This window comes from Arachis hypogaea, chromosome 15 (genome assembly GCF_003086295.3).
Source record: "Arachis hypogaea cultivar Tifrunner chromosome 15, arahy.Tifrunner.gnm2.J5K5, whole genome shotgun sequence".
NCBI lineage: Eukaryota > Viridiplantae > Streptophyta > Magnoliopsida > Fabales > Fabaceae > Arachis > Arachis hypogaea.
Genome location: NC_092050.1, coordinates 15726897 through 15749661, shown reverse-complemented (window position 1 = coordinate 15749661; position 22765 = coordinate 15726897). Strand labels below are relative to the sequence as shown.

General features: G+C 36.9%; 1 protein-coding gene across 2 annotated transcripts; it reads right to left on the bottom strand.

Annotated features, from left to right (window-relative positions):
- Positions 1-39: 39 nt before the first annotated feature.
- On the bottom strand, positions 40-21431 carry LOC112749654 (probable copper-transporting ATPase HMA5). Of its 2 annotated transcripts, XM_072218659.1 has the most exons (7): positions 20884-21402; positions 4186-5565; positions 3842-4096; positions 3653-3775; positions 3071-3553; positions 2571-2970; positions 40-1733 (listed from the first exon to the last, which is right to left on the bottom strand). In XM_072218659.1, exons 1-7 carry the CDS (start codon positions 21163-21165, stop codon positions 325-327), a joined length of 4332 nt encoding a protein of 1443 aa, XP_072074760.1. In that variant the 5' UTR covers positions 21166-21402; the 3' UTR covers positions 40-324. The 2 variants fall into 2 exon arrangements, with proteins under 2 accessions (XP_072074760.1, XP_025653756.1); XM_025797971.3 differs by lacking the exon at positions 40-1733 and having other exon boundaries at positions 2464-2970; positions 20884-21431.
- Between the last annotated feature and the right edge of the window lie 1334 nt (positions 21432-22765).

Here is a 22765-nt window from a genome sequence, read left to right as displayed (position 1 = left end):
GGGAACAAACACTAGAATCTAGAGTGCTATTTGTCCAACTGTTATATCTATACATAGTTTTATATTTTTATTAGCTTCTAGAGTAAGCATCATAAGAATTCAACTGGTATATTCTTATTGTTCACATAGTTAATCAAATTAGGATGAATATGCCTTGGAATATAGGAATCCACAAGTGTTATAGTATTATCTCATTTTTCATATCCATGTAATATTTTATTGCTTGTGGAATCGGAAACCGGCCTGTGCCAATTCAAACAATTAACACATTGTCATTGATAAAAAATATAGTTACAAATATTGATTAAAGGTGTAATGAAAGAATCATGTAGCTAATCTTGTACCCCTCAGAAGCAGATTATTGATTGTAATAGCAAATGCATCCTGAAACTTGTAAAGCAAGGCATTGTGATCAGCATATACTAAACCAGGAAGAAGTTCATACACAATATACCTCCTCATGTTTTCCCTTTCTCTTGATGAAACATTGCTTAGCCTCTCCACCACATTCAAATTCTTTTCCTTCACTTCTTTCTTATCTATAAACACTGAATACTTGTCATGATCCTCAGGTAAATGCCATGGATATTGGTAATAAGCTGTGAAAGGATCAAACAGAACTGGGATGCAACCCGATATCAGCGAATCGAAAACAGACTTTCTTGTAGGGCTATCCCCTGGAGGCTGCAAGCAAAACTCTGACTCAACAAAAACATCTATGATTGACTCTGCCTCATTACACTTGGCAGAACTGCAATTCAGAAACTTGCATCTACCATTGCTACTGCATTGATCTATTAGTATTCTTCTTATGCTGTCCTCTGCATCAGAGCGCGCCGCTCCAGCGAAACTAACAAGGCTCTTGCGATTCGATCTAATGATTTTCAGTTGCCATGAAATGATGTCATTGTCTGAACTTGGATGGAAGTAAGTTGGATGAGGAACTCCAATGTCATTCGCATGCCACGGCTGGCGTTCGATCAAGATCTTGATTGGATTCTGCATTTTCTCAAGCTCTAACAATCTAGTACCCCATGGAGATTCACTATTATTAGTTCTCCTAAAATCCCATGAGATTTTTCCCAACACAAGAACATGATCCTTACCTTCATTTCTTTTCCATGGCCTCTGTCTCTGAAGCCAATTCACCAGCTCCAAACTCAAACCGTCCTTCACATCATTTGAAACATTCTTGAAATGCCATCTCAGCACATCTAAGCCACCATAGAATGGCACATAGAAGATCTTTGCTTCATTCTCATTATAAACCCTGCATGGATGCTTCAAAATCCTTGAATGGAATATGAGTTCAAGTGAGTATTGATGAGTTTGATACCATCCTTTACCAAACTTATTATTAGCAATAATAGCCTTTCCAAATCCATCATTGCTTAAGTAACTACAAAAATCTTGCCATGGAATCATCTTGCTGCATTGACCTACCAAATCCTTGTTAAACTTGGATGGCAAGTCATACACATATATCCCTTCACCACTGCATGATTCTGCATTGCTTCTATTCGACCTCCACGATCGATGAACCTGCAAATGCTCCTCAACAACCTTCACTGCATTTGCAACCTCTTCATCATATCTTCCATTGTTGCTAGTAACAAGATTTGATCCAACTGAAAACTTAACAGGCTCAGTTGCATTGTTGCCTTCGAATATTCGAGGTGCTAAGAAACTGTGATTGTTTGTGGAAGTTGGGATTTCAAAGGAGGGATGAGTGCCTGCAGAAAGACAATAGAGGCTATGAAGCTTCCTTGAAGAAGAGAAGCAAACATGAACTATGTTTCCAGTTATAATGGTGGAGAAGGAACACCACATGTATATAAGGATTAGAAGGAACAATGCAACAGATATTCTACTCAGAAAGTTGTATATGGCACTAAAATGAAAATAAGATTGTTTAGCTTCTTGCTTTCTATATGGTTTTGATCTTCTTCTGGATATTGACACTGCCATTTTAATTTCTTTCTTGCTAGGTGATTACAATTCATGAATCCAGAACACCTTACTTATGGTATTTCTAGTGTAAAGATCTTATTATTAGATCAAGTATCATTTTCTCGCCTAATGCTTTATCATCATGCAAGCACGTAGTTAGTTTCCAACTTTCAATTAATTAAATAATGTTCATGATTGGACTAATTATGTGTCAGTTATGCATCGTGCTCCCATATTAGCAGATTTTGAAGATTGAGAATGATATTCATGATGCACTGAACATTAATCCTCCCAAAAAGGTGGGGTCATTCAAATATTTGACTTTCTTAAATGTCAAATCATGGTTGATGTTGGTTCTTCCCCTTTCCCAAGCGCCATTTCTTTCCTCAAATGGTGGAAAAGAAAATTAACTAAACCCAAAACAGCTTTTCGTGATAAATGGTTAGTAAAAAATTGTGGACTTATTCTATAATTTTCCAAAATCTGTAATCAACATAGAGAACAAGAATAGACTTCACTAAAATCTGTATCATTGAACCATTTATCACATTCAGAGAGTAGTTCTATATACAACTTTATGCAATGGACAAGTAAATAGTTTTGTCACTCAATCTTTATACCATTTAAGTCCAATTTGTTTAGCTTGTTTGGTCTCTTGTAATTCTTCAACAAGAGGGAGGAGCAAACAACACTGATAGAAGAGGCAGCCATTGCAGCCCCAGCAATCCATGGTGGCAATCTGAATCTAGTGGAAGGGTAAAGTATGCCTGCAGCAATTGGGATTGATAAGAGGTTGTAACCAAGTGCCCAAATGTAGTTGAGGCGAATTCGGTTGAAGGTTTTCTTTGCAAGGTCTATGGCTATTACTATGTCCTCCAAGTTGCTTCTCATCAAAACTATGTCTGCTGCCTCAATAGCTATGTCTGTGCCAGCACCAATCGCCATTCCTACATCGGCCGACACAAGTGCTGGCGAGTCATTGATTCCATCTCCCACCATTGCCACAGTGTAGCCAGAATTCTGAATTAATCACATGAATTTAGTATTAACATTTTGACCCTTGTTGGAACTATCAAATTATGATATGTTAGAATTAAGAAACGATGAAATTTGTATGTACCTGCAAATCTTTTACTTGAGTAGCTTTAGTGTGAGGTTGGGCTTCTGCCATAACAGTTTCAATACCAGCTTGTCTAGCTATGGAATTAGCAGTACCCCAGTTATCACCTGTGACCATGATGCTTTTGATCTTCATGGACTTGAGAATTGAGATAACTTCCTTTGCATCAGGTTTCAATGGATCAGATACAGCCAAGACTCCAGCTATTTCTCCATCTAAGGATACTAAAATCCCAGTTTGTGCTAATCTCTCAGCTTCTGCTAGAACTTCTTCAGCATCCACTGAAATGGCTATGTTGTGATCCATCATCAGTTTTTTGTTCCCAGCCAATATCTCCTTGTTTTGAACAATGGCCTTAACTCCATGGCCTGATATCGAAACAAAGTCACGCACTTCTGGCCAGGTATGATTCTGTTCATCTTCTGTGATGATCTTCTTGGCATGCTCAACAATAGCCCTGGCTATGGGATGTTCACTATTCGCCTATATTAGTTTTGAGTTTTGACAATAACATAACCATTGTTTAGAGACATTGTTTCAAAGGTAAACAAGTGTAGTGTTTAGTAGTAGAAGAAGGCTTGCCTCTGCTGCTGCAACAAGTTCATAGAAATCTTGAACTGACATGTTCTTGAAGAGCTTTGTAGTTACAATCACTGGCTTCCCAATTGTGAGAGTACCTGTCTTGTCAAACACAATGCAATTCACCTGCAAAATTATGAAACTTGAGAGTGAAGTAAAAAGAGATAACCAAAGTAAAGTAACAATGCTAACCTTATGTGCACTTTCTAGAGCTTGTCCACCTTTGATTAACACACCTTGAGTTGCACCAACTCCAGTACCAACCATAACAGCTGTAGGAGTGGCTAGGCCTAGAGCACAAGGGCATGCAATGACCATTACCGATATCCCGAACTGAAGGGCAAGCTCAAAGCTGTTCATGGAAGATGGAATCCATGATTTTGGGTATGCATGCAGCTTTCCTGCTAAATACCAAGCAATCCAAGTTGAAAAAGAAAGCAGAATGACCTGCAACAAACAGAAAAAAGAAGAAATTAGTCCACAACTAGAGAACATTATCAAAATTAAAAGTGGTTAGTAGTTAGTAGAATGCTTACAAGAGGAACAAAGTACTTAGAAATGTGATCAGCAAGTTTCTGAACTGGAGCTTTCGCCATCTGAGCAGATTCGACTAGTCGAACAATCTGAGACAGGGCACTCTCTGATCCAACCCTTGTTACCTTAACATGCAAGACTCCATTCTGATTCACTGTGCCTCCAATCACCATGTCACCCTTCCTTTTTGCCACCGGCCTTGCCTCTCCGGTTATCATGCTCTCATTGACATGGCTCTGGCCCCATATAACAATTCCATCCGAAGCAACTTTCGCGCCAGGAACAACTTTAATCACATCATTCTTTTGTACCAACCTGCTATCAACCTGTTCTTCACCATCTTGATTCAACAGGATTGCTGTATCAGGTGTCAAGTCAATAAGCTTAGCAATGGCCTGAGATGTTTTCCCTTTGGCCAACACCTCTAAATACTTCCCTAACAGAATAAACGAAATCAGCATAGAACTTGTCTCAAAGAAATCATTGCCTTTGAAATCTCTTGAGAATGCAGCTCTTGCCACCACATAAACAGAATACAAGTATGCTGCATTGGTTCCCAATGCAATCAACACATCCATATTGGCAGAGCCTTTTCTCAATGATCTATATGATCCAATGTAGAATCTCCTTCCTATGATGAATTGCACTGGTGTAGCCAATTCCCATCTCAATAACTGTCCAACTTTAAGCATATTCACAACTTTGATATCAAGAACATGTTTAATTCCAGGTACATACATAAGAACCATTGATGTTAGAAACACAGGAATGGTGAAAACCAAACTCCAAATGAAGAATTTGAAGTACTGCTTAATCTCCTGCTTCCTATGTGTCTCCCTCCCTGCTTCTTCGGCCGGAAATATCTCCGCTTTGAAACATCCAGAACCTGCAGATTCTATGACTTGAATGAAGGTTCTAGGCCCTGTTATGTAAGGTTTATAAGCTACAGAAATTTTGTTGATGTCAATATATGTGTCAATGTTTACAACTCCAGGAAGAGATTGAAGAGATTTCTGAATAGCACTTATTGATTGTTCATTCTTAATTCCATCAACTTTAAGATGTATTTTGCTTATGTGCTCTCCCGTGCTTATTAATATGGATTCAAATCCAGTGTCCTCTATAGCCTCTTTGAGTTGATCATAGGTTACAATATTAGGATCATAGTGAATTTCTGCTTCTTCAGTTGCCAATGCAACTTGAGCATTGTGCACACCTCTAAGGGATTGAAGAGCTGATTCAAGAGTTGAAGAGCAAGAAGTGCAAGTCATGCCCCTTATGTGTATTCTACATATCTCAAAAGGGTGTTCATCATTTGATTCTTCTTCAATAAGCTTTGCTTCAAACCCTGCATCTTCAATGGCCTCACATATTCTCTCCACCTGCATGCATTAAATATAAGGTATAACATATCTTTCTATATGAATTAGGTTGTTACATTCTCAAGTTGAAGAAATAAGATAAATTAGCCATAATAATAAGAATTCCAAGTCTCATTCTTAAACGCTCTTTATTAAGTAAGGAGTGTTACAATTCGTGTTAGTTAAATAAATTTTAGCCCTTCATTTATTAAATTTTATATTAGTGATTCAAATTTAAAATATAAGAGATTTAGAATTTTTTATAAAGTGTATTAATATTCATCGAATTTCAATAATACTGATAAGATTTAAAATGATCAATCATAAGACTTCTAAGTTACTGGGTTAAAATGTAGGATAAAATCATTACAGGAATATTGGTTGAAAGAATTTCACGCAAGTTGCTGTGTGAGAATGAAATTAATGGCCACAGGAAAGAGTTAAGTGGAGTATGCATATCGATAACATGTTACAAGGACATCCATTACAAATGAAATCAGCCAACGAATTGAATTCATGAGGCATGCTAGTAGTGAATCTATATTCTATATATTTTTATTATTATCATATCGTAAATAATCCACTATGAAAAGTGATATTAGATATGTCTGCTAATCATCAAGTTCCTGATATCATAAAGAAGATATACGATAATACAAAAAGCTAAGCATATTGGTTAGCAAGTGGGCAGCATTATTAATTAAGTAGTACTAAAATGTGAATCACTTTTGTTGTATAAGATAACTTTGATAATTTATATATAAAACAGAAATGGTACTTGTCTTTTAACTTTTAGCCTTTAATAAGTTTTTTTAAGATTTATTATTATTTAATTAATTTAAATATTCAGTTTTATGGATTAGTTGTTCAAAAAATTAGGGGAGTTATTTGTCTTTTATTTTCTTTTTTCTGTAAAAACGAAATAAAAAATAATATTTAAAGGATACTTAATTACACCACAAATAAAAATATGTAATTAAATCAAATAAAAGATGTTCTCTTTGGCCTTATAAGAAGTTGGACACGATAAGAGAGGTCCGGTCCTACTTATCTGAATAAGTAACTACCTTCTTAAATATCTCTTACTATCTCTATTCATTTAAAAGGTAGATCTCAACAAATTCTCAAGATAAAAAGGACAGTTATTCATTAACAAAGGTGAAACTACTCCAAAAAGTGGTTATCTATTCTACTATAAATACAATGATACCTCTTAGGTATATTCAAGTCCCAATCTACTAAAAACCTGCTCAAAGCCCTTACTAATTTAAGCATTGGAGTCTCTTGTAGGTACCACCCCTCACCTCCTCGCGAGGAACTCGAACAGCGGCACCTCGACACCGGAAGAAGTCGGACGTTGCCTCAGAAGGAGTCTAAACCTCACATTCAGGCCCAAATTACCGTTTTAGGTAACCCTTGGAATATTGGTGCCGTTACTGGGACCTGAAAGTCTACATCAACATATGATGGACAATCAGTATGAAGACGATCATACAGCGTCTGAGTCGGAGCTAGAGCCCCACCATGACGACCTGACGCTAGCATTACCTCCACTGATGAGTTTGGAAAACTTCAAATTATTGTGATGATCAAACATTATTAAAAATATTAATTAAAAAATTGTTAATTTAATTTTGGTTTCAAATTGTTTGTATGATGAGTTTGTCATTGTGCAAATTTCTCTTGATGGGCCAAAAGCATGTTTTAAGTCCAAATAACTATCAGCATTGGATAAAGAAAATGTTGTTATAAATGGCTGAATTGGTTTAAGGCACAGCAAAGCTAATTGGACTAGGAAACTGATACAAAGCCCAAGTTATAATTGCCTTGGCCCAACATCATCATGGGTCCGAAATTGAAAGAAGAAAGAAAGTAGTGGAGCATGCTTGGTTCAGTTACCTACTTCCATAAGATTATGGAATTCAAATTTTAATTAAACTCATGCATTGGTAACTGAAAAGGAAAATCAAAATTGATTTGATTGCATTAAATGACTCCACATTACTTTATGCATAGGGGAATGGAAGTGGAAAATTAGTTAGTTTTAATATCATTCATTGCTTCCTTTGAAAGTTTTTTTCTCTCTTCTCTCTCTTCTCTCTCTTGCTTCGTTTGTCACATTCATCAGAAAAGAAGATGGAAGAAGATTGAAGTTATCAGAGAAACTATCAGAGAAGCTAAGAAGAAGCAAAAGGCTAGGGTGATGGCCTTTGCAAAAAGAAGATCCGAAGTATGGAGTGGCTAAAATTGTTGCCACTAAAGGCAAGATGTGAAGAAGAAGTTTCAAGATCTTCATACCAAAAATGTAAAGGATCGGCCTCGGTCAAAGAAGAAGATCTCTGTGATAAAGCTCAGTTCCATTTTTGTTCATCCAAGAAAAAAGGTAGCTACTGTAGCTACGTGGAGGAAGAAGCAAATATGGAAGGGTTGGAGCTATCAAGGATCAGAGAATCATCAAGGGTTGAAATTCATTCTTGGGGCCAAAGTCAAGATGGAAGGCTCAGATTGAAGAAGTTTGATGAGAAGGGTTGAGAGAGGTACATGCATGTTGATTTCAGCTTTGGTTTTCCCTCTCTCTCTTCTCTGCCCGAACTGGCAATTTGATGGAGAAGATGTTGGTGGTTTGGTTGAACCGGTTTCAACCTTGGAAGCTTTCCCTTCTATAATAAGGGTGAACGGCCAAGGGTTGAAGCAAGGAGAGAAAGCACAGAGTTCTCATAAATACCCTAAGCTAACAGAGTTCTTCTCCTTCAATGGGTTTTATTTTGTATTCTTTTCTTTAGTTTTGTCTGTCTGAGTTTCATGGTGAAAAAGACAAACAGAGTGAGGTTTGTAAGAAAAAGTCAGTGAGAGAAAAAAGGCGAAGAGTGTAAAATTAAAGAAAAAGTCATAGATGTCTAAGAGTTCCTTTGTACATCTATGTTGTGTTTCATGATCCTCTGGGGATTCCCTTGCAAGTTGGGTTAGCACTTTGTGGTTGAAAGCTTGGTAGGTAACCAAGTCAAGTTCAGTTTTGGGGATAGATTCTGAACTTATCCCGGATAGGAATGGGTAGATCCTAGGGAAGAATTGGTGTATGTAATCTATTGATTATAGTGAAATTCCGTTACTGTTGTGATGGAGACTGGACGTAGGCTGCATTGCACTTAGCAGCTGAACCAAGATACTTCTGGGTGTGATTCTCTCTTTCTCTTCTACTCCATTTCTGATTCTGTTGTGTAGGAGACAAAATTGAAAAATATCTCCTAACCGGTTACGAGACAAAAAGAAAATGTCTCTTGACTAGTTACGAGACAAAAACAGATTTATCTCCTGAAGCTATCATAAAAGGCAGAAAGTAATTCTTAGCAAAAAGGGACTAAGATTCAACCCCCCTTTCTCTTAGCCACTGATTACCATCATCCACCCCAAGAGAGAACAAATGCATCCACGGGAAAGGAACATCAGGAAACCCTCATCCACGATGGATTCTTCGGAGGTTCACCTTCCCGAAGATGAAAAACATCCCTGTCCGACGGAGATACTAGGGTTAGTTCACAGCCACCGCAGACAATTAGAACAACTCAAGCTGGAGGTTGAGCGATAACGAGAAGCTGAACGGGAATTACAAAAAGAAGTACGACGACGCAGAGAGTTGGAGAAAAAGCTCTTGAGGTTAGAAGCTGACCTCCGAAGACGAGGTAATTGGACAGATCGGGAGGAAAGCCCTCTTGGAGGTGAAGATTCGTTTGTTGAAGAAATCATGTGAGCCAGGGTCCTCCGAAATTTCAAAACTCCCGACATGGATCTCTACGATGGAACAACCGATTTGAGGCATCACCTTAGCAATTTCAAAATTCGGATGTACCTAGTTGATGCCTCTGATTCAACTTGTTGTAAAGCCTTCCCGACAACTTTGACTATAGCTGCAATAAAGAGGTTCGATAACTTACCACCCAGGTCGATAACTTACTTTGGTGACCTGGCAAGCAAGTTCCTTACCAGATTTTCAATCCAGAAAGACAAAGTAAAGCATGCTCTAAGCCTACTAGGGGTCAAACAAGAAGTCGGAGAGACACTTCAAGACTATATGGAAAGATTGTTTGGAAATACAAAACTTACCTCCTAAAGCAGTAATAATGGGATTGGTTAATGGCCTTAAAGAATGGTCGTTCTCCCAATCCAAATCCAAGCGACACCCGATTTCTTTATACGAAGTACAAGAGTAAGCAAAAAAGTATATTAACATGGAGAAAAATTCTCGACTTAGAGAACCTCCCCCAACTTAGATAGGTACTTGGCCGAGAGATCAGACGATCAAAGAAAGAGGAAAAGAGATGGCGATGACAGAGGACGGTGAGATCGACGCCCGCAAACTTCTGAGAGACATATACATATGATAAATGGAGGGTTTGCTGGAGGAGGAATTTCAAAATCCTCACGTAAAAGGCATCTTAAAGAAGTATACCAAGTCGAGAAGACAATAGAATTTTCGATTTACCGACCATCTCTTTCACCAAAGAAGAGGCACAAGGAGTAACTCCTGGCCATGACGACTCAGTAGTGATAACCATAATCCTTTCCAATACAAATCTCCATAGAACTTTGGTGGATCAAGAGAGCTCGGCAGATATTCTATTTAAGCCCGCCTTCGACAAGCTCAAACTAGAAGAAAAGGATTTAAACGCATACATAGATAACTTTTCGGGTTGGGGGACACACCGATCCGATCTTTTGGATTCATCTCACTATACACTACCTTTGGAAAGGGCACGAGGTCAAGGACGATAAGCGTCGACTATATTGTAGTGGACGTTATGTCTGCTTACAACGCCTTGATAGGCCGTGCCACTTTAAACCGACTTGTAGCAATTGTCTCTACACTTCACCTATGCATGAAAGTTCTAACTGCAGAAAAAATTGCCACCATAAAGGAAGATCAGAAGTTGGCAAGAAAATATTACAATGAAAGCCTCAATTTAAGAGGTGGTACAGGATATAAAGAAGTTAACACTATTGAACTCGGTGGTGTCCGAACTTGAAAAGAGTTACATCCCCAACCTGAAGGAAAGATAGAAAATGTGCAAATTGGGGATCGTGCTGAAAAGATAACGGGTATGGGGGCCAACCTGGAGGAAGTTCTAAAGGCACAACTCGTTAATCTCTTACAAAGGAACTCCGACCTATTCACCTAGAAAACTTCCGATATGCCTGGTATAGACCATGACCTCATGTTTCACAAGCTCGCTGTCTACCCAGTTCCCAACCTGTTCCACAAAAGCGGCGGAAGCTCGATCCCAAAAGGACACAGGTGGTGGAAGAACAGGTGCAGGCCCTATTAGAAGCCGATTCATAAGAGAGGTAAATTATCCATTGTGGTTGGCTAACGTAGTTCTGGTAAAAAAGCAGAATGAAAAATAGAGGATGTGTGTTAATTACACTGACCTCAACAAGGCTTGTCCCAAGGATCCTTACCCTCTCCCAAGCATCGATGTCCTGGTTGACTCGGCCTTAGGATATCGGTTTTGTCCTTCATGGACACATATTTGAGATATACTCAAATCCCGACATATAAACCGGACCAAGAAATTATTTTTCTCATCACTCCCAAGGCTAACTACTGTTATGTAGTAATGCCTTTCAGATTAAAGAATGCCAGAGCTACATACCAATGACTGATGAACAAGGTGTTTTTCTCCCACTTAGGAAAACTCATGGAAGTATATGTGGACGACATGCTCGTCAAGACCAAGGACAACTTCACTCTTTTGTCCGACCTCTCCAAGGTATTCTCCACAATAAGAAAGCTTGGAATGAGATTGAATCCTTCAAAATACACCTTTGCAGTAGAGGCAGAAAAAGTCTTAGGTTTCATGCTCACTCAAAGAGGCATAGAGGCCAACCCTGACAAATGCACAATAATATTGGAAATAGAAAACCCGACTTGTCTCAAAGAAGTCCAGCAACTAAATGGAAGGTTGCCAACGTTGTCTAGGTTTCTAGCAGGATCAGCATTGAAGTCTCTACCTTCGTACTCAGTACTCAAAAAAGGAACCAAGTTGAATGGACCTAGGAATGCGAGCAAGCCTTTCAGAATTTTAAAGCATGTCTGGGTCAACCTCCGATACTGACCCGACCTGTTGCTGGAGAAAAGCTCATCTTCTATCTGGTCGTTGCAAGCTGAGCTATAGTTTCGACCCTGATCCGAGAAGATGAGAACGGACAACAACCCATCTACTTCGTGAGCAAAGCCCTACAGGGGACAGAACTAAACTATCAAAAAGATAGAAAAGTTCACATATGCTCTTATCCTTACCTCCAGAAGGCTCAGATCTTACTTTCAAGCTCACACTATAAAAGTTCGAACTAATCAACCCATGAAGCACATTCTACAAAAGACAGACATTGCGGGAAGGATGCTACAATGGGCTATGGAATTGTTCGAGTTTGATTTAAAATATGAAATTCGGACAACAATTAAGTCCTAGTATCTGACTGACTTTGTGGCCGAATACACTAAAGGTCAAGAAATTCCGACCACTTGAAACCTATATGTAGATGAATCATCCAACAAAATTAGAAGCGGAGCTGAAGTCATCATGAATGATAAGGAACTCGGATTGAACTATCACTCAAATTCGAGTTTCCTGTTTCTAACAACCAAGCAGAGTATGAAGCCTTACTTGCTGGCTTGAAACTGGCTAAAGAAGTTGGGCAGAAATGTTGATAGTGTTTAGTGATTCTCAAGTAATAACCTCCCATGTTAATGGCACTTATCAAGCCAAAGACTCCAACATGAAAAAGTACCTATAAGAAGTACGGGAACAACTAGTACAGTTCTCGAAAAGAGAGGTCCGACATATAGCTCGGGTATCCAATACCCGAGTAAATGCCATCTCCAAGTTAGCCAGTACCAAGCCAGAGGGCAACAATAGAAATCTCATCCAGAAAACTCTCCATGCACCATCAGTGTCAAAAGGAGATGATAGTTTGGAAGTAATGGCCATATTCAACCAAAGTTTAGGATGGATGACTCCCATAGTCAACTATCTTAAATTTGATATCATTCCTGCAGATGAAAAGAAGGCACGAAGACTCATAAGGGAAGCACAAAATTACACCCTGATCCACAACATTCCATACAAAATAGGAACATCAACGCCTCTATTAAAGTGTGTCCCGGCCTCTAACACCAAAGATGTCCTAGAGGAAGTACACAATGGCATATGTGCGAACTACTTAAGTGCCTGATCATTATCCAAGAAGGTGGTCTGAGTCGGCTTCTTTTGGCCAACCTTGCAAAGGGAAGCGGCTGAGTTCGTCAAAAAAGGCCCGCCTTGCCAGAGGCATGCCAACCTCCATGTCACACCCCCCGAAAAGCTCATCAGCGTCACCTCACCGTGGCCATTCGCAAAGTGGGGTCTTGATCTCCTCGGACCATTCTCTCAAACTCCAAGACAAGTAAAATACCTCATAGTAGGAGTTGACTATTTTACTAAATGGATTGAGGCAGAACCATTAGTGACCATCACAGCCCAACGAAGTCAGAAATTTCTTTATAAGAACATTTTCATAAGGTTTGGAGTTCCCCACTCCATTATCACAGACAATGAAACTCAATTCACTGACTCAACCTTTAGAAATTTGGTGACTAGCCTGAAGATTAAACACCAATTCACATCGGTAGAACACCCTAAAGCCCACGAGCAAGATAAAGTAGCAAATAAAGTAATATTGCCTGGGTTGAAATGCCAACTACAAGATGTGAAGGGAGCATGGGCAGGCGAGCTTCCTCAAGTTCTATGGGTATATCGGACAACTCCTCATTCAACAACAAGAAAGTCACCTTTCTGACTTGCTTATGGCATAGAAGTCATGATTCCTATAGTGATCACTGAAGAATCTTCAAGAGTTATATTCTATAATGAAGTGGTCAATATCCAAGCACAAAAGGAAGAACTCGACCTCCTCCCAGATGTCCGAGAACAAGCTAGGATCAAAGAAGAAACATTAAAGCAGAGGATGGATTTAAGGTATAACCGAAAGGTAATCAAGAGAAGCCTTGCCCTCAATGATCTTATACTGATCTGAAATGATATCGGAGTTCAGAAGTCAGATGAGGGAAAGCTGGCAGCAAACTGGAATGGGCCTTATAAGGTCACCGAGGTCATAGAAAAGAGTTACTATAAGGTGTCTGATAAACCACTATTTTATGGTTTATCTTGTGCTCAATTGAGTGGATTTTATCAACTCTTTACCTACTTATTCATACTATTTGCATGGTTTTATATTTGCCTTCCTAATTATGTGCTTTGATTGAAAACATGCTTCTTTGGCCTTAAGTTCCCTATGTTTAATCCTCTCTTATTACCATTAGATGCCTTGATATGTGTGTTAAGTGATTTCAGAGATTACAGGGCAGGAATGGCTTAGAGGATGGAAAGGAAGCATGCAAAATTGGAAGAAATACAAGAAGTTGGAGAAATTGCTAAGCTGTCCAGCCTGACCTCTTCCCACTCAAACGGCTATAACTTTAGCTATAGAGGTCCAAATGACGCGGTTCTAGTTGCGTTGGAAAGCTAACGTCCGGAGCTTCGATTTGATATATAATATATCATAGTTTCCTTGACGCTAGGCGACGCGAACGCGTGCTCCACGCGGATGCGTCGCAGTTCCGAAAATCAGCGTGGCAGCTTTCTTCTCCAGCGATTTCTGGGCTGTTTTCGACCCAGTTTTCGGCCCAAAAAACACAGATTAGAGGCTATAAAGTGGAGAAATCCATTCATTCATAAGACAAGCTTTCACAATTCACAATTTTAGGATTAGATGTAGTTTTTAGAGAGAGAGGTTCTCTCCTCTCTCTTAGGATTAGGATTTAGGATTTCAACTGCTTCTCAGGTTCAATGTTCCTTTACTTTAAGCTTCCCTTCTACTTTTATTCATTCCATTACTTTAGTTGATTATTTGATGTTGCCAATTTGGTTTACGGATTCCTATGTTCAATTTAACTTTCTATTTAATATAATTTGAGGTATTTCAGTTTATGATTGTTTTATTTTATCTATAAATACTTTTAATTTAATTTAGAATTTTCTCTTTTGGCTTTGGTTAATTAATTGGTGACACTTGAGTTATCAAACTCATTGTTGATTGAAAATTGGAATTCTTCAAGAATTAATTCGATTTCTAATAACTAACTTTTCCCAAGGAAAGACTAGGACTTGAGGAATCAGAATTAATTCATCCACTTAACTTACCTTCATAGTTAGAGGTTAACAAAGTGGGAGAAAAATCCAATTCTCATTACAATTGATAAGGATAACCAGGATAGGACTTCCAGTTTCATACCTTGCCAAGAGTCTATTTTATAGTTATTTATTTTATTCTTATTATCATTCAACATACTGCTTTCTTACTTTCAAAACCCTAATTTACAAGACTCCTAACCAATAATAAGAACATACTTCCCTGCAATTCCTTGAGAAGACGACCCGAGGTTTAAATACTCGGTTATCAATTTTAAAGGAGTTTGTTACTTGTGACAACCAAAACGTTTGTACGAAGGGATTTCTGTTGGTTTAGAGACTATATCTACAACGCGACTGTTTTTATAAAAAATTTTACTGGCAAAAATCCTAACGTCAGTGTCCGACTTACAAGGGAATGAGCTCCCGAGGTCGTGGCAGGCATGTAACTTAAAAAGGTATTACAATTAGGGAAGCGAACTTTGCTCCTTGATATACTTTTTCTTCTGACTTCATGATTTTTTTTTAAAAGAGTTTTTCTAAAGGATTTTAATGAGGCATCACAGCAAGGGCTAGAGATTATGAGAAAATATATAATAGCAAACTTATGTAAACCCATTTTTCTTATCAATAATAAAATATCTCTTCTACCAGATTTTCTACTCTCAAACACATTAATTTAAGCTCAAAAAATCGCAAAAATCGTTGGCCGACGTGTATGGTCGGCAAGATGAAGCGACGAGGTACAAATTAGTGTAAGAAATTATGAAACAATTCGTAAACCAACCTCTAAAGCAATTTGGAACAAAAATAAAATGTAAAAGTAACTTGGCAAAGTCCGATTACACAAAGTCAAAACTTACAAAGGAAAACGTAATATTCGTATAGGCAAAGTCCAAAAAGGACCAACCAATTTCGCCGATACCATCTCTAACTTAGCGAAAAAACAGCTAAATTAAAAGTTGTTGAAGTAAATTTTTCAAATAAAATAGCTGTGTAAGATATATTTCAAAAAATAAGCAATCACTTAAAACCTAAAATCATTATCAAAGTGAAGAAAGATTTTTAATAATATTCTAAAGTTGTAAAAATTGTTCAAAACCAACTACTAGACCCACAGACCAAGCCATTCAGGAGCTACGAAAACAAAGTTTATAAAGAATTAAGTTGTTTCCCTATGGTAGTATTCTCGGCGTGAACAAAGGAAGTCAGATTGTATTTAGAGACTGGCGCGGCAGGAATTGGATGAGTTGGAGGAGGAAGGAGTTTGCCACCAACGACCTTGCCTCTGGGTTGAAGATCAAGATCCTGGGAAGTCTGATCGACCTCTGCCCCCGAAGCCTTCGGGTCAGGCAAATGAGTATCATCATCCTCATCGGGAGCAGGAACGACTTTCCCATCTCCACTATGTTGTTTGGGTTGATCAGGAAAAGGTCCACCTCGGGAGCAATAACTCGAAACTAGGCCTTCAGATTTACAACCATCTCGTCCATACCTTCGGTCATAGACTCCTCGAGCTCTGCATATTTGTCCCGAGCTTTAGTCACTTCATCCACAAGATCAAGCTTCTCCCCAAAGACGCGGGTATAACTCTCGTCAACCTTCTTTTTCAATCCCTCTAACATAGCCAAGGCTACCTTCGCCTGTTTGATTTTGGCCCAATCTTTACCAAGGTCGGAGAGCAGTGCATCCCTCTCCTCCTCAAGCTCATTTTTTGTCTCCTTCAACGAGGCTACCTCGACCTGTGAGGCCACTAAAAAACTATGGGTGGTATTGAGGGGAGTCTTCTCCAACTCCTTGGCCAAGGATGCACATATACCCGTCGTTCGAACTCCACCTCAGGCCAAGAGTTGAAGCTAACTTTTAGTGGCCACATCATCCATGCTAATATAGCTATGAGGAAGGATATATTTTTCATTCCACGCAAGGCTGTCAAAGCCTGCTCGTATATGCTCCCTGACTTTGAGGTCTTGCGCCTTTTAGGATTTAGTTCGTTAGTAGCAGGGGGAGGCCGAGTTACTTGTTTGGTCGAGCCAGGAGGAGGAGTAGATTGAGAGGTCGGGTTAGGAATAATATTCTAAAAAGTTGAAGGGCCTGAGTCTAACTTCGCAGGCGAGGACAGGATGGCGGGGTTACCAGCTTCTTTCAGTTGAATGTTCTATGCAACAACGTTCTTTCTGGTAGAATGGAGCATCTTCATGGCAACTAATTTAAGAGCCATCCTTTCTGTAACATCCAAATAAAGGAATATTAGTCATCAATGAAAATTTACAAGTAGAATCTATAAAGGGAAGAGAATACTACCTAGCTCGGACTGAAGTTGGCTCGAGTTCCCTAAATACCTCTTTGTGTCCAGATAAGGAGCTCGGCCCCAGAACTCTTAAAACACCCCGACCACACTCGACTCTATCTCATCTAAATCATCTGAGTTATACTTAACTATTACGAGGCTATCTTCCCAATACAAAGGGAAGACGGGTTCATCCTCATCATTCAAGAAAAAAGATCAGGCACCCTCAACAGCTCAAACCTTAAAAAAGTAATTTTTGAAGTCATGAAAGGACTCATCATAGATAGTAAAGATAGGATAGTACTGAAAGATAGCCATCCTAGTTTAGAACTAAAGGGTTTGGTGAGTACAAAGAGATAAAAGAAGACCTTGAGAGAAGGTCGGACATCTAGTTTCCGATAAAAAAGTTAATATATTTTCAAGAAATCCCAAGAATTAGGATGTAATTGAGTAGGGGCAACGTTGCAGAATCTAAAGACCCCAGATTCAAACTCAAAAAAAGGAAGGTAACCCCTAACTTTTTGAAAAAATAATCATAGACATATATGAAATGTCGTCCCAACCTATCAAGTCGGGGAAAGCAAACTCTCTCCTTAGGGTCGGCAACAACTATCTCATAGTTTCTCTCATCCTCTCGACTTAAACACAGCCTATGATGCCTACGAAAGGCCACGCCATATTCATTATCAACAACAGGGACAGGGGTAAGGACAGATAAATCTACCCATATCAAGTCGAACGGAACCTTAGTCGACATGCTGTGAACTACTGAACGAGACATACAAGCTACACCTACAACACAAATAAAAAATAATCACTACAAATCAAGCCAAGCAAGCTAAGCAATTAGAAGGTTGGGTCAACATCACAAGTCGACACCAACTTCCTGGACGAAAAATAACAACAGCACATGCATCAACAAAATCCCAAAAGAGGTCGGGCCAATATTGCGAAACCCTTTCAGAACACAAACAGATACGCGATACCTCTAACAAATACAAATGAATTCATCTTCTATCTGAAAATGGCATCATTTGGGACCAGTATAAAACCACCCCAAGAACAGGACCATAGCAACAGTGAAACAACCATAGTGAAAATCTTTTCAAATCTTTTTTCAAAAACCAAAATTAGATTTTCAAGAACACAAAATCCCAGAGTCAGAGTGACAATCACAAACAACATTTCAAAATTACCATTCATTCACACATGCCAGAATACAGAAAAAAAAAAAAAACAAAAAAGAGTACCAACCTCAAAGATGCACGAAGATAGAAGGGCACGATTTAGCGGCAAAAATGCGAACGGTCCTCCCGTAAAGTGCAAACAAAATCCTCTAAAAGGGTTTAAGATAGAGAAATCTTGAATGATGGAGCGAAGAATAAAGAAAGTGAAAAAATGAGAAAGCGAACATTTCAGAAACACAAAAAGAAAGAAGAGGAAAAAAGTGAAGTATTTATAAGACACGAGGGGCAAAAGAGACATTTCGCACCCCTCTTTAATGATGTGCATGGATCCCAAGGAAACTGCAGCGTAACCCACATCGTGTCATTAAACGACACAATAGTTCAAAATTTTTGAAACACGTCAAGTATCCAACCTCCCAAAGGCAGCGTACTTGACAAAAGGAACTAAAGCCACAATTACTTGAACCCGCCCTTATAAAAGCATAGATTCAAGTAGGGGCCTTATTCATACCCTGACCCAAAAATATAAAGCCAAGTCCAATAAGGATAAAGGCCCACCCAAAAAGGGTGGCCTCTTCTACTTGTCTAACCTCATAAGAAGTCGGACACGACAAGGGAGGTCTGACCCTACTTATCTGAATAAGTAACTACCTCCCTAAATATCTCCTACTATCTCTACCTCATCTAAAAGGTAGATCTCAATAAATTCCTAAGATAAAGGGGACAATTATCCACCAATAAAGGTGAAACTATTCCAAAAGGTGGTTATTTATTCTACTATAAATATATTAACACCTCACATGTATATTCAAGTTCCAATCTACTAAAAACCTACTCAAAGTTCTTACTAACTTAACCATCAGAATCTCTTACAGATACCATTCCCCACCTCCTCGCGAGGAATTCGGACGACGGCACCTCCGCACCAGAAGAAGTCAGATGCTACCTCAAAAAAAATCTGAACCTCATTCAAATCCAAATCATCGTTTTAGATAATCCTCAAAACACATAGTACCTAAAATTCTTCATATCCATTTCACAATATATATATAATTCATGAATATAATCATTTTCAAAAAACGGCTATATATAAAGCATTATTAGGATGCTATTCGGTTATTGATTTTGTGATAGACTTTGTTAGGTAGATAATAACTTTTGTGAATAATATAAATAATGGGTTTTAAAATTGACTCAATAAAATAAAAACACACTACACCCTCAAATTATCTACCTAAATCTTAATATTAAAATAACTATATACATACTTAATAAATTAAATATTCAATATATCTATTATACATATTATTTAATATTTTTATCGTCTACCTGTACTTTTAATGCGATTTCGTTTTTACAAGTTAAAAGATATTGACCAATAGCCAATTGCTTAATTATTTGGAGGAAAGACAATGTAAAACGTGTACATGCCTTGAAAGTTGAAATATGCTTTTTTTTTTTAGTGATCCCCACACACACATAAGATATTGACATGACAACGAAAAATATCACTTTCCAATAATTATTAAATGAATCATCTTTGTTAGAACGTGTCCTTCGTTCTGCTAAAAGTCTGGATTAAAACTTGGAAGAAATGACGCTATGATTAGTATTAGTGCAGTAATTAACAGGTAAAAATGTGTTTATTAATTTGTTTTTTTCAAATTAAATGTATATACTATAATAAATAATAATAAATCTAAATTTAATTAGTTAATATAATAAAAACTTCATATTTTAATTAAAATATCTTAAGTTTAATAAAGAATTCTTAAATATCATTTCCATATAAATGATCATGTAAGAAGTATTGGATCAAAGTTTAAACTCTTTATTTTAGATTAAAAGGAAAAAGTTAGTAAAATAAGAAAATAAAAATTTAATCATCCTTAAATTAAAGTGATAAAATTTACACATAATAAAAATTATAAATTTGACAATATGACAATAATTAATGTATTTACATTATCATTTTATAATTCAATTCTCTCTATTTTAGATTTTTTTTTTCGAAGTATTAATATTCTATGCACTTCAGAATAATTTTCAGGTTTAATTAAAGGTGGATACTACCATAAAGATTTTATTATTGTCTTCATAGGAAGATGCTTCTTTTTTACCATTAGATCATGAAATGTATGGTTTGATTTTGATGTATTATAAAAGTGTTATTTTTTTTAAAGTGTGGCTAAACAAACAAAATACACTTTTAACACAAGAATCTTCATAAAAAGATGTTTTTAGCATCTTCATTTGAGTAGTTACCTTAATTAAAAAGTCCATATTATCAAATATTTTTAATTTTTTTTTTGTGACATATTTTTAATTGGTTGATTAATAGGATCCCTTTTAACTACTTAGAATAATGTAATTGCCACAAACACCCTCCCCCCCCCCCCCTTAAAAAACCTATTTTAAATGTTATTCACACTTTCAAATCATTTATCTTGGTAATCTGAACCTCTTAAATAGTTGACCAAAGAAAATAAAAAAGTATACAACAGTTCTGAGTTGTCACAAATATTTTATGGCAAGCACAAGAAAACCATACACAAGCAATTTAACAAGCTAACAAGAATAAGTGTAGATTATATTCATCACTTATATATAGATAAATTAAACTAATGATAATACTTACATTAACCATAGATGGATAATATAGAACCTGAGCTTTATCATTCAATACATCAACGGCAGCTTCTAGAATCCCAGGTAAGCGTTTGATAGATTTCTCCACGGATCCAGCGCAAGCAGCACATGTCATTCCCATCACACTCAACACCGCTTTCGCCTCCGATCCTTCCGGCGACATCCCTTTAGGATATGTCGTCATGGACGGGTAGTGTGGCTGAGGAGACAGATTCCCACAGCACTTGAAGCTGTTAATGCAGTCCCAACTCTCAAACTTTCTACCCATCATTATTGATCTATCTTCGATCTCTTGCTTCGCAAGCTAAGCGAAGATAGAATTCTTTTTTGTTAACAGTGAGAATAAATTCTATGGCTAGCTCTATTTTATAGAATCCAAAGAGAAAAAGAGAGAAAGGAGGGTGGTGGGGTTGTCTATGGAAATGAAGTTAGCTTGGGTAATTAAGAGCATAATGTCTTTGATTCTTAATTATTTTATTCCCTAATTGCCTTAATTAACGCTATGCTTCATCAACTAATTAATGGAGGAGTATGTATATCTATAGTAGTGTCCTTTCTCATCTTTTTAAATATCATTTTTATTATTATTAAATTAGAAGTTCGGTTCCACTCTCCCTTTTGAGTAATCTTTTTTCAACTATGTAAATTTAATAATGTCACACATATTAATAATGAAACATCATCGTCCCTTATTTAAACAAACAAGACTTGAGCAAACTGGTTTTAATTAATTAGTTTAACGAAAAAAGTTTTATAAAAATATTATTAATACTCTAAAATATTTTTTGTATACTAAAATTAATATTATATATTTATATATAAATATATGTATTGTTAATTAATTATTTTTAATTATATTTTATATTTTAATATATATATTAATGACTAATTTTAATATACACGGTATAAATAAAAATTTATATGATCAACTCTCAAATTGATAATCTCTTTTTCTTTTTTTTTTCTTCGTCTATTACTTTCATTAGTCAAGGTTCAATTTAGTTGCTAAATAACTTAATTTTTTTTCGATAATGTCAGTAATTATAAACAATTAATGGAATAATGACAAAAGAATATATTAAACCATACGCTCATACTTATTAGTTATTACAATCTTAAAAACAAATTTGGAAATTTACTCTACTCTTTTTTTATTAATCTTATTGTGAGAAGGATATGCATGCTATATATGTGCACAATGACAAACGTAAGGACGAACAAAACTATCATGGAAGCATGCAAATGAGGGGAGAGGTTTTTGGTATATATATATATACCTATAAAATATATGCAGATATTTGGATGTATATAGTGCCGGGATATATATGTCCCTATAAGTAGGAGTCCCTAACTTTATTTGTTCTTAACACTACTTGACAAAATACTTATATATATAGTGGAAGCTTATACATAGTGTAGGGCAATAAGCAATAATTATCATATCATACTTTCTAGTCTTCAATGGAGTACTACCCACTACATACTACCAAGCGTATATATACATTTACATGTACCGATCGGATTTCAATGACAAATTATATGCGAAAAAAATATTTTATATATACTATTTTTGTGTACATGTTTTTTTTGTATAATTTTTAGTTTTATATTAAAAATAATTTATAAAAAGTGAGAGAAGATAAAAGATTTTTCCTTTGTACCATATAAAGAAGGTGTGCGAAAGAGATGTAAAAAAAATTGTACAAATATTGTTTCTGGAAAAAAAAAACTTTGTTGTAAATGTCAATTGAAATCTTGAAGTTATGTTAATGAGGCTTGAATGGGACTTGTCTCTTCTAATGAGTAATAATCATACTAATAAACAGAAAATTCACTTGTCCAATATTCGTTAGTAGTTATTGTATTTTCGT

Coding starts and splice junctions, on each gene's coding strand:
- LOC112749654 (XM_072218659.1), bottom strand. CDS start 21,165: ATGATGGGTAGAAAGTTTGAGAGTTGGGACTGCATTAACAGCTTCAAG. Junction 5,566..20,883: donor ATTATCCATCTATGGTTAAT/GTAAGTATTATC, acceptor TAATGCATGCAG/GTGGAGAGAATATGTGAGGC. Junction 3,776..3,841: donor CTCTAGAAAGTGCACATAAG/GTTAGCATTGTT, acceptor ATAATTTTGCAG/GTGAATTGCATTGTGTTTGA.